General features: G+C 35.8%; 1 protein-coding gene across 1 annotated transcript in view; it reads right to left on the bottom strand.

Moving 5' to 3' along the window:
* The window catches only part of ADAMTS20 (ADAM metallopeptidase with thrombospondin type 1 motif 20), a 100,454-nt gene that overhangs the window by 61,469 nt on the left and 26,277 nt on the right, over nt 1–12,708 (bottom strand). Inside the window, exons 5-11 of the mRNA XM_074903020.1 lie at nt 8,867–8,950; nt 8,053–8,177; nt 7,106–7,146; nt 6,685–6,790; nt 5,425–5,571; nt 4,649–4,790; nt 3,195–3,299 (exon numbers count right to left, since the gene is read on the bottom strand). Coding sequence (XP_074759121.1) covers nt 3,195–3,299; nt 4,649–4,790; nt 5,425–5,571; nt 6,685–6,790; nt 7,106–7,146; nt 8,053–8,177; nt 8,867–8,950 — 750 coding nt within the window. The remainder of the gene's footprint in view (nt 1–3,194; nt 3,300–4,648; nt 4,791–5,424; nt 5,572–6,684; nt 6,791–7,105; nt 7,147–8,052; nt 8,178–8,866; nt 8,951–12,708) is intronic.

Genomic DNA, 12,708 nt, shown 5'->3' with positions numbered 1-12,708 from the left:
TATACAATAAAAATAACATTTTAATAAAAACTTTATATTGTGGTTATTGCATATAACCATATTTAGGAAGGCAATTCAGGAACCTATAACTTTGTATTTAATAATATCTCTCACAAAAGAACACCAGAAACACTTTCAAGTAGTTTCAAGGAATACTAATGTAGTCCTATGGTGTGTAGAAATTCACCACTGCAAAACCTGTCAATGTTTACATATGGCATATCTAGCTACATTTACTATCATTTTGTCTCTGAAGTAACAATCAAGTAAAAAAATTTAAAGGCTGCATCCTCTGCTTCAGGGAAGGTCTGTGTGATGTTAAAAGAGCTGGCAGAAGCTTAGACTTCCTACATATAGTTGTGAACCCCAGTAAGCTAACAAAAAGCACCTGAAGTGATGAGACACAACATGAATATCAACGGAGTGAGAAACTGTTCTCAGACACAGTAGAATTGCTGCTTACAGCCTCCTGTCAGACCTAAGCACTCAGAATATATAAAAAGAAGAAGTAAACAGTTTTCAGATACTTCAGCAGAAGCCTAACATGCAAATAATTTTTGCAGGTAACTCTAGAAAAAACAAAGTACGGTTTGATCAGCTCAAAGAAATATGACTAGACAGCAAATAGAAATAAAAGTCAAAGTTCTCTATTTTAGGGTATTAATTTAAGATAATTAATAATATTAACTCTACAGAATTAATACAGGAAATATTCAAATTCCCAAATTTTTACTCTCTAAAGACACTAAAATGTTAGGCTGCATTTCCCCTTCAGTGTTCTAAGGAAATGCTAGACATAGCTACTACTGAGCTCTAGAGGTGTGTGCACCACAAGACTTACAAAACACAATTCTCTTTCAAAATGTGTGAATGCTGATAGATTGCATATGGCAAGAAGATAATCCATTAAGAAGTGTAAGTACTCAGGAAAAGCTGTTTGCTCATTCACTCAGAGTTTCCGATATTATTAGATTCTTATCTTCTTGTACTTTTGGGTGAAGGAAAGATACCAGGACTGTTAAAGCAGTCCACAGAGTAAGATACACTAATCAGGCACACAACCTGAAGAAAAAAGACAGTATTATAAAAATAAAATCATGTGTAAAATCTGATCTTTAAAAGTTGATGCTAAAATTACAAATGCCCTAAATGGATCTTTTCTGTATTCTCCACAGCAACAATGCTGCAAATACCAAATATAAATTTGTTTAGCTTTCTGGCAAATATAAATTACAATTATTAGTCACCATGGCTTACTCCCATTAACATCAACAGAAACTTGCTGACTGAGCATGAAAGGAGCTGTCCCTTAGACAGGAACAGATGAGAATTTGTCAGATTAATTGCTGTTCTTTCTTACATCTTTCAGAGGTAATGACTATAATTAGCTCTTCACTTCCTAGAGAAAATTTGTTTCACTGCAGTAATTGCATAAAATAGGTATTTGTTTTCTTTTATATAAGAAGTCCTCTGATGTTGGCAAATTAGAGTCAAGGCAATTGAACTAAAGACTATACATGAAGTTTTATAAAAAGATGAACTTTCTGATCAGTGACTGACTGAAAAATGGGTTAAACATCATAACACCAGCTGCAAGCATAGGATTTCATCAAGCAAAGTGTCCCCTGCAACCTTCAAATAAGTTTTCCTAATCTTACAAGAGCAAGAAATAATTTGAGAGAGTTTACCCACTAAAATGTTATCCATTAAGACAGTATTTTCAAATTCCTCACTACTACTGTCTTACCAAATACAGAAGAAGAAAAATAAATCCATAAAGAGTAAAAGTTATTGGGGGAAATTGAGTAATAACTGAGTGAAATGTAGCTGTTTATTATACATAGTAATCAGACTACGTATTTTTAATCATCTTTGAACCTACAAAACTATTAAAAGATAAAAAGTTAACTTTGCTCCCACAAACCCCTGAAGTTGCCAAAGCACACTACTACTAAAAGCTGCTCAGCATAATAAACCAGCCATAATTAAGGCAACCACTGTCATATCCAAACACATTTAAAAATCCCTGAAATATATATTTTCATAATCCCCTGACAGGTACGAAAGTAATTCTGTTTGCTGGTGGTGAACTAAGACACCAAGAAGCCAGACACTAGATCAGCAAAGAACTCACGGACCTAATTTTTGTTCACTTCCCAAACTACATATAAATCCAAACCAAAAACTCTCAAATCTTCACTGATAACTCTCAATTCAACAAGCCCCCACCACTACTTCTGTTTCTATCAACATTCTTTAAGTGCCTTGACTATATCTACTAATTAGATATTCATGACCCTTATGGACAGTCCAAGAAATGTTAGATCGTACAAAGATACAGATCAAGATCTGCATTCAAAAACAGCTCGCCAGATGAGGAAGTAGTGAGCTGCACTCATCACCCTAACACTCTTTACCAAATGAATCAATGACCAGGGTATGGGAAATCCAGCTTCCATTTCTTCTTCTTTCATGGGTCAAAGCATTCAACCCATACCTCATACAGCCAGGCAGTCCTACACATTAGGGTATAAGTGAGAAGAGAGCTCCTGGTTTTTAGTACTGAACAGATCCAAGTAGCCCGAGTTATGTTACAACAGGCAAGACTGTATATGAATGCTGGTTATTAAGGCACTTACTAGAGTAGGTGAAGAGGTGCTGATACAGTGGTATGAAGTAGGTACAATGCACAAGTATCTACTGAAACCAGGATTCTAATCCAAAGACTCCTCTTTCCAAAAAAGTGTACTCCTGTATCTAAGTCACTCACACTTAATTCGTTCTGGTTCAGTGAAACAGCCTCAGCAAGACAAACTGGGGGAAAGGAAATATACTTTTGGGATATCTTGTTTCCAGGAAACTCAACTTGGAGCACTACCAGTGAGGAAAAAAACCCAACTTGTAATGAATGATCTGAACTTTTTAAACAAAAGGAAAGATGGCAGCTTTCCCCTGAGGTCTTCCACCTGGTTTTAGCCATTGTAGCATCTGTAAACTTTTATAATTATTCTGAACAGACAATCTATGTTATTTATGTCACAACATTACAGGAGTAAGAGAAACTGCAAGTAAAGTCAGGTGGATACTGTTCACACAATCACTGTGCTACAGGTGCAGTACTGCCACACTGTTCTTTCTTACCTACATCAACAATTTTGCCATATACAAGTACCAAGAAACAAATCAAGGCTTACCATTCCCACACCACAAACTGTTCCATCAGCCAAAGGCATGTGCTGAGTACGACAACCCTTGTGAACGCCTTCTGTGCTTGTGCACCATAACCGTTTGCATTGTTTCTAAAAAGAAAACAAGATTACTTTTGTTGTACCTGTAACACCATTTTAGACATTACTTTGGATATTTGTATTGTTTCCTCATACTATGTGGACTTAGTGTTTGCTATCAGCACTACCATTTTTCACAGATAAAACCCCACAAAAACAAAATGGATTTTGCTTAAGGTCAGGCAGGAATGTGGAATATTTGAAACTGATTCCATTAGAAGTAGTAGATAACTTCATTTTCTTATTCAGTACAAAATTTAATTAAAAGGTATGTAAAAGGTTACAGTTGATCCTATGCAGCACAGTTTGCATATAATCCCCAGAAAAAGACTCTAACTAGAATTCTTTTTAAAAATACAATGACTAGAAAATAAGAAGAAAACCTCCTTTTCAAGTTGTTAAAAGACTCTTAATGGACAAATAACCTTTACGGGTTACAAAATTTACAAAACAGTCTTCGGTAACACCGTCTTCAGGTCTTTGAATTCCCCTTTACTTTTCTATAATATTGCCATAAAGCCTGACTCCTAAACAACATTTTACCTCACCAAAAGCTCCACTTAATTCAGTCTGAATCTGTTCTTAAATTCTCTCCTTCAAACAGCTTCAACAAGCCATGCAATACCAGCAGACATCTTCGACAAGTTGGTCCAAAATCTAACTCTACATAACATCTTGACAGTAATGAAGTCATAATGTTATATTTGTATTTATTTTATATTGCACTAGCCACGTATTTTCAAAATACAACTGAAGTTTCTATATTAATCCACTCAAGCTTTCTTTCCAGATCCCAGTTTTGCTTTCAATAACTTTTTGGTTAAGTATACAAAATGTACACTCTAACAGGCATGAAAATATTCTTTGACTCCTTGATAAAGTAGAGGGAATCTACAGTTTGGATCAAAGATTTAGAACAAATATTTTAATTAATATATTGATTGCCAAGTTGTAAATTTTTTAAAAAACATTAAAAGAAGCAGGTAAGGAAGACCTGTTAATGTAAGATAGGAGCCATAACATGAAAACATTTATAGAAAGTGCTGAAATAATTCCCCTTCATTACTTGCAGGAAGCCTTAATTTATGCAGCTTTAGATTTTTAAAAGAAATTACAATCACATCCACAGATGTGCTTATCAAAATGAATACATCCTACTTTTTAATTCTATATATTTCTAGCATATGGAGCTGCAATGTTCTCCACTGAACTCTTCCCCATTCAACAGAATACAAATTGAACTTTCACATATTTCAGGATAAAATTAATCCAAAACCAGAAGTCCTGAGATTTCATTTCTAAACTTACCTTTCCGTAATTTTTTAGTATAAACTGAACATGACTGTGTGATGCTCACTCACCAGATACGGGCACACTTGTGACCCAAGACCAAACATGAGTTCACACTGCTTGTTGACATCATACATTGACCCAGGCAGCTGAGAGGAAAGATCATATATTCTTCCACTAGGTTTGTCTAGGAGGCATTCACCATAACCAGTACTGTTGTAAAACCAGGAACAGAATGTGAATAAATTGCTCTCAATTCATTGGAAGCCTATTCACACAACACTTACACATGCATATCTCAGTGGAGTTATGGGTTTGCATGCCTGCCTATATAATGACTTTAATTAATAAAATAAACCAGGTCATTTGATTTTATTTTATTGAATTGTGCATTGGATCCACCAAACAAAGCTTAAGATTTCTGCCTTCTGGCTGTCATTTCTCATTTTCACATTCTTACAGGAAAAAAAAAAAAAAGATGGTACTGCCTAAATTATACCTACCACTTATTTTTTAAACAAAATCTTCTGAAAATAAGCATGCCTATTCTGACCTACTAAAACCACACTAAAGATGCTTTCAATAACCAATACCACTGTATTATAAATAAATAAATCAATCTTCTTAGCTTTACATGTTGAGTGCAGCTTTAACAAAGTCACGAATCATCCAAAGAGTTAAACACATGTATTTTTCTGGTGGACCGAGGCCCTAAAAGTCAGTGGTTAAACCTAAGAACAACACAAAAATGGCATTTAAGCAATACCTTTAAAATACATCTCAAAGACATGAAACTGAAAACAAAAAAAACCCCAAAACACAAACATAACGTTATATTGATACTTACTCAAGAAATTCAGTGATATACTTTTGACTGCATTTTGACCAGGTCCATGGACTTGTATGGTAATTTAAAGTTGGAGCCATCACATGGTATTGATGTTTAATTCCAGCTTCTTTACATTTAAAACTGTCATCATGAGGCACATTAAATCTAAAAAGCAAAACAGACAAACTCCAAAACAAATTCAGCAATAATTATTTGAAACTCTCTTTGCTGTAATAGCAAATGCTTGAGTTTTGAGTTTGAAAATGCCTTAAAATTTAATGAGACTCACTTAACATGACTATCTGACATTATGGCAATAGGTATCTTAAAAATGTCTTAAAAATTCTCTCCTTATCGAAACGCTCCTAATTATATAATGCTGGGCACAGGAAGAATTTTACAATCATATAGTTCTTTAGCTCACCAGAAAAAATTCCAGTGTTTTGGGAATATGCTACTTTAAATGAACAACCCATCTCCTCAGCTGAATATACAGGCCACTGCTAGACTGTCCATAACATATTACCTCAATATTCACATCGTAATTCTTACTATTCAGTAATAAAATCAAACTAAGAGCACATCAATATCATATTTATGCAACTAACACAGCGTCTTATTTTATATCTCAGTTTAAGTACCATGACAAATGGCATGTATCTAAATGAACTTCCAGGCACATGAAAAATCAACAAGCTAGCTACTGAGCTCTGTAACATTGTCGTTACCTATACTGTAGCATGCCCCATGGAGCTAGAGTATAGCACCTTTCTGCCATCACTGATGAGGTATGCTTCATAAAATAAAATGCTGTCATCTCCTCTTATTTTTCTGTGTAAAGTATTTCTCTTTGTGTTACTCTATTGTATTCTGAAAGGATCAAACACAAGGAAGAATATTTCTGTGTTATATTAATAATTGTCTTTTCTTAAAGGCAAATTCCTATCAGGGATAGAATGAAGTTGGATTAACACGACTACATTGCACATCTAAGATATATGTCCCAGTGTCCCAACCTGTTCATTTGACAAAAGGATGGAATACAGCTGTATGGCCAGTATTTCCCATAGTTCAGGATACCAACCAGATTATAGAATTCACAATTTCTCTACCTCTAGGTGGTGGGCAGACCTGGCTCACTGAAAAAGGCAGAAATAATGACTTCTAAAAGGATGGAGCTGACTGTGCCCTCTTAGAAACATAGAGTCCATCACTGGGAATTAGTCATATTCAAAAGGAAATTAAAAAAAAATTACCTGCTGGGAAATATGTACTTACACATGTCCAAGCTCATGAGCTATAGTAAAAGCAGCACTCAATCCATTTTCTTCGCTTATAGAACAGCTGCGTAGTGGGTCACACATTGTACCTAGCTCTGCTAAACCTGCAAAATTGAATCCTTATATAAAAGCTTAACAGAAAGAATTTTCATGTAGAAGGAATGTATCTACGAATGAATACTATGGCACCTGAGCTGAAAGTTATGCCTCAAATATGCAGCAAATTTATACAAAACAGCCAACCACCTGGCACCAAAGTATGTGCTAGGGCATAACAGCACTGAGAAGTTGATATTTTGTCTGTGTGACTTAAGTTTTGCATCTATTTTCTGATTTACTCCTAACTGATTTTTCTCCCTACTGTTAAATTCTCCTATTTTCTGTTATAAAATCATGCAGATTAAAAAAGAATAACTCACCAAGGGTATCACACTTCTCTCTAGCTCTGCAGATATCTTCCCTTGAAGGAAAAGATTTATTTAAAATTATTACGGCAACTAAAAACATATTTTTAAAGTATTTCACTGTTGCTATATTAATTACAGCAATTACAAATCTGATTCGCAATTTTTAATCTTACAGTCCATTCAAACAATTTGCATTCTAGTGAAAGAAGTAATTCAAATTTGCCAAAGCTCACAGTATTGCTTTCTATCTAGCTTGAAAAGAATAAAAATTCAAATACTCTATTATTCCTCTACAATGCAGAAGGTAGAACAAGTATGAAATGCTGCTGAAAAATGTGCAGACTGCAGTATACTTGAAACTACCTTACGTAGAGGACAATCTGCCAAAATAACAACAAACAATTCAGCATAAATATCAAACAGTCCGAAGTGCTGAAGTGTGTCCAACTTGAACACTAGGGAAAAAAAAAATAACAGCAAAAGAGAGAATATATTTCAGTGAATGAACATCAGAACTCTAACTGGGGTAAACAGGGCACAGGAAGAATATAGACTAATATTTATGTCGTTTTTATTTGTAAGCTTTAGGCAGTTATTATGCTTGGGCTATTGAGCTGACTGTCATTGCACCCTTCAGCTGATTCCATTACATACAATACTCTGTCCCTATCACATACACATACAATGGTTAAAGACTTCATTTCCTTGTAACAATTTCATGTCTAAGTAATTTCTATCACCTTTAGTGAAAGGTTGACCAGATAGTTAGTTACTAACACAGCACTGTCAGAATAACTGCATGAATATTGATGATCAGGGGTTTGAGAAGTACAAGATAGTCTTTATTCACTTATCTATGAACAGTATCAGTGGAGTGGTTAAAAAATGATGTTGTAAAATAGAAACCAAAGCATTTGTCTCATCTAGCTAAGTAATTATAGCTATTTCAGATACTGTACCTAGTGATAAGAACAGCAGTATCATGATGCGAAGGGTGAGCATCATCCAAAGTGTTTTGTGCTTGCTGCCATAAGCAAAAATTACGAAGGGTGGTAGCTGCATTAAAAGTGATAGCTGGTCCTTCCTAAGCAAGAAATGGCCAAAAAAACCCAAATAAGGACTTTAATATTCATGCACTTGCACTTATTACATTGTCATTTGTGACCCTAATCTGCTAAACAATGACTGTACCTGGAAAGGAGTCAGCAGGACTCCACGTAAGAGTTCACTCACAGATTTGTAGAATCAGATCTTTAGCTCATCAGTCATGAGAATCCATTATTTTAATCAGTGTATCTGAGCATGCACCATGTGTTAAATATTAAAAAAATGGTGACAAGACATTTATGATAAATAAATATAAAACATGTATTTGAAAAATGCGTACTTCTTACAATCTTAAAATATTACAGCTGTTAGGGCTGAAAACCCTCCATCAAAACCCTCTATAAAAGCTGTCATTTCCCTGTCATGTTTCTATGCATATAAACCACACTTTAGGCAGTTATGCCTTAAGTTTTCATATGATTTATGTCCATTTAGGTCAACAGGAAGTTCTAATAGAGAAATAAGGAAATACAGGTGTTAAATAAAGGCTCTGCAGTTAACCTCACATTTGATATTTAGTGTCCTATTTTAAAACAAATTTTTATAGTTAAAGAAAATATTCTGCATTTCAAACTAAAAAATTTTAAACTTTGGAATTATAATGCAAATTCATGTATTTTGTTTCTTCTATTAGAAAGAAATCTCTTTAATATTTCTTTTTCCTACCTGCTCATTGTGAATTACAATTAATTTTACAATAACTATATTTATAAGATTTCCAATACTTGAATCTTTATAGATTGCTGCAACCTAAAGAGAAAAAAAAGTCAGAAGATTAGAATATTAAACTCATTTGACAAACCGTTATCAAAGGTATCCCAGATGCAATGTAATAGACATCTCATGCATCTGCCTGTACCTTTCTACCCAAGGATATGGTGACAAACCCAAAATAGTTGCCTACTCTTTAATATCCAAATAGCTATAATTTTACATTCCTTTCCAAACAATTAGATGACATGCTGAAATGCTACTGTAAAAAGTATACTTATTATACACTGTAAAATCTCTAGTTTATTGATAAAATATCAAAGAACAAAAGTAATGTTACTGTGACTGCCACAGACATAAGCTGGTTTATGTGGATAACTTGTAGAATCATTCTACACATCAATCTGTCGAACCATTCTACAAATCAATGACTTGCAGAGTCAGTACCCAAAATACTAGAGGGTTTTAGAAAGCAACTTTGAACCAATAAGTTTTTGCCTTTGCTTTTAATGGAAGCTGGACTGAGTTGTAAACCTATATTGAAAATATACATGACACATACAAAGGTTTCTTTCCTCATTCATAAAATTTGTATTTACATACTCAATAGAAATTTTTATATGCAATCTTGCTGACAGAGAGTAAAAATCATGAATCAATTCCATATACTAAAGTGAACCAATTTGAAAGCTATTATTCTTAAAAGCAGTAAAAAAGTTTATTTGTTCTCAACACAGCTTCAGACATCACACCCATACGGATTCGAAAGCAGCTGTTAAATGACAGCCTTATCCAGAGTTGCCACCAAACACAGGAGGATTTGCCCCCTTCTGGCTTGTGCTAAGGCTGCAAGGCTACAAGAAGTAACAGGATCAATAAACTGATCCAGCTGCAAAAGAGCTTTTTTTTTTTTCCCCCTTTTTTTCGTACAATGTTATATTGATCAACATGAGGTCATTCCTGGTGCAGTCCCTTCAACACAGATGCTGACAGAGGGAAAGGTGCAGAAGAACAGACATCTTTCAGAAGTAGCCTAGAGCTGAACTGGCTCAAACTGCTTGTGAAACCATAGTCTTGCTATGTATGAAACCTACGTACCCGAGACGAAGTAATTCTGCTAGTTGGAACTGACAGAGCACTGTCTCCTGACTCATACCCTCCCTTTCTCTAAACTGGAGAGAGCACAATGTACAGCATTGTCCTTTATTTTTTTTGTTGATACACAAGCTGGAAATAGAGGATTCAATAAGGGCAGCAAAGAAGACTAAGTTTTGGAATCCATGTGGAGAACACATTTCAGAGCAGCACAGCTATTGTCAGCTTCCTTCCACGTTGACTCCATTCTTGGTCACTAACCAACAAGTGACCAATTATTCTGAGGTGGGAATAAGGAGCAACTCTCAAGCACTCACTGAAGAGTTAAATCAGGCACAGACACATTCAGAATACCTTTATCAAAGAAAAGGTGTCTGTAAAGGCACAAGCAATACTGAGGCAGAAGTGGTTATCTAAATTTGAATAAACTACCATTCTGCTACTATAAAAACTACTTTTAAACTACCATAAACTATCAAGCTCATAATATGTTTATCGTTTGAGATCCACTTTGATAAACCTAGAAGGGATATCTCTGAATATTTATCCTCTCCATGGAATATCACACACAGTCAACGTATGCTCCTAAATGAATTGCCATCTTAGAATAGCATAACACAATTATCACATTCATCCCAGCTCATCTAACTACCAGTAAACAAGTTGTCTAAATTCCTTCAACAGTCAATGGAGAAGGAGAAAGGATGAACTGCTGTGTAGACATGTCTATGTGAAGATGCATATTTATATATACGTATTTTCATACAAGAAATTAAGATAAGTTATTTCATTTCTTCATCCCTTTACTATGGAGGAAGACGAGATGTCTAATTTTCAGATGTGTGAGGCTAGGGGAGATTAAATTCAGCCCAACTATTTCAAGTTTTATTTCTCTTCAGCAAAGAAGAAACAAAAGACAGGTTCATATGGCATTCCAAAATTATGTTAGAGAGGAATCTGAAATGAGATCTGTGAGGATCTTTGGCTTATAATGTGAAGACACTTGACTTGAAGATTGACTCTTCTATCACTCAAGCTGATATGAGCTCTTACAATGGGATTTGTTACAGCATAAACCTATACAAGAAGACTACATGCATAGTAGTACTATGTGTTAGTACACACACTACATAGTGTTAACAGAAGGATCTTTTATGGAACAGATAAAGCCAGACTGTTTCATGTCTAGATTATAATGCTGAAACAGGCCCTGCTATAGAAATATCGTAAACAGAATCCTAGACTGATTTGGGTTGAAAAAACCTCATCTAGTTCCAACCCCCCTGTCATGGGCAGGAACACCTTCCACTACATCTGGTTGATCAAAGACACATCCAACCTGGCCTTGAACACTTCCAGGGGTGGGGCATCCATAATCTCTCTGGGCAACCTGTTCCAGTGTCTCACCACCCTCACAGTAAATAATTCTTCCTCATCTCTAGTGTAAGTCTACCCTATTTCAATTTAAAGCCATTACCCCTCATCCTATCACTACACTCCCTGATAGAAGAGTCGTGTGTGTCCCCCCCCCCCCATCTTTTCTGTAAGTCCCTTTTAAATACTAGAACTGTGCTATAAGGTCTCCCTGGAGCCTTCTCTTCTCCAGGCTGAACAGCCCTAACTCTCTCAGCCTGTCCTCATAGGGGAGGTGCTTCAGCCCCATGATCATCTTTGCGGCCTCCTCTGGACCTGCTCAAGCAGGTCTATTTCATTCTTATGTTGGGGGCCCCAGAGCTGGACACAGTACTGAAGGTGGTGTCTCAGGAGAGCAAAGTAGAAGGGCAGAATCACCTCCATCAACCTGCTGGCCATGCTCCTTTTGATGCAGTCCAGGATACAACAGATCACCCATCAAACCTGTATCTCTCCAATTTAGCAGCCAGAATGGTGTGGGGGACTGTATCAAAGGCCCTACAGAAGTCCAGGTAGATGACATCCATAGCTCTTCCATTGTCTACTTATGCAGTCACTCTATCACAGAAAGCCACTAAATTAGTCAGAAATACCTTTCAATTAACTTGTAAATCAGTCTAATGTCTCATAAATTCAGGGAACAGCTGCATTTCACTAGCTTTCAAGTAAAAAGCATGCAGGTCATCTGAGGGAGTGATAGTGGACACAGAGAAAAACAAATACAGGATTTTTCCAGTTCTACAAGGATATATAAATAAAGCAGAATAGGCAAAGGGCTTGAGAACTGGATGGGGGGCAGGGAGTGGTGGTAGTGATGCGTTAACTAGGCTCAGCTAACACCAAACAATACCACAAGTGCCTAAACTGCAACTATCAACCTTCAGTGCAACATTACCCTTCAGTTTCTTAAAGGCCTCCTGTACCATAGTACATGAGAGGAAGACTCATTTCTGATCCTGGGTGATTAGAACAATCTGGGCAAGGAGGCCAAACTGGATCTTCATTGGGATTAAAATTTCATGGTATTACTGTAGTTGATGGATGTTCTCTCATACACATTAATAATCCCTCGAAGAAAAAAAAATCTGTTACTCTTGTGCAAGTGCTGTCTGTCAAGGTTATCTCCTAAAAAAATCTGAAAACATATAGGAAGCAAAGAAACCAACACAAAGCCAAGAGTGAGGTGTCATCCCTCCTGTCCATTGACACAGTGTCCATTTAAAATATGAGCAAAAGCATTTCTTCAAAACCCAATACAAGTTATTCACACCTCAGAGGAAATACATTAG

This window comes from Athene noctua, chromosome 3 (genome assembly GCF_965140245.1).
Source record: "Athene noctua chromosome 3, bAthNoc1.hap1.1, whole genome shotgun sequence".
Lineage (NCBI taxonomy): Eukaryota > Metazoa > Chordata > Aves > Strigiformes > Strigidae > Athene > Athene noctua.
This window is presented reverse-complemented; position numbering and strand designations above follow the sequence as displayed.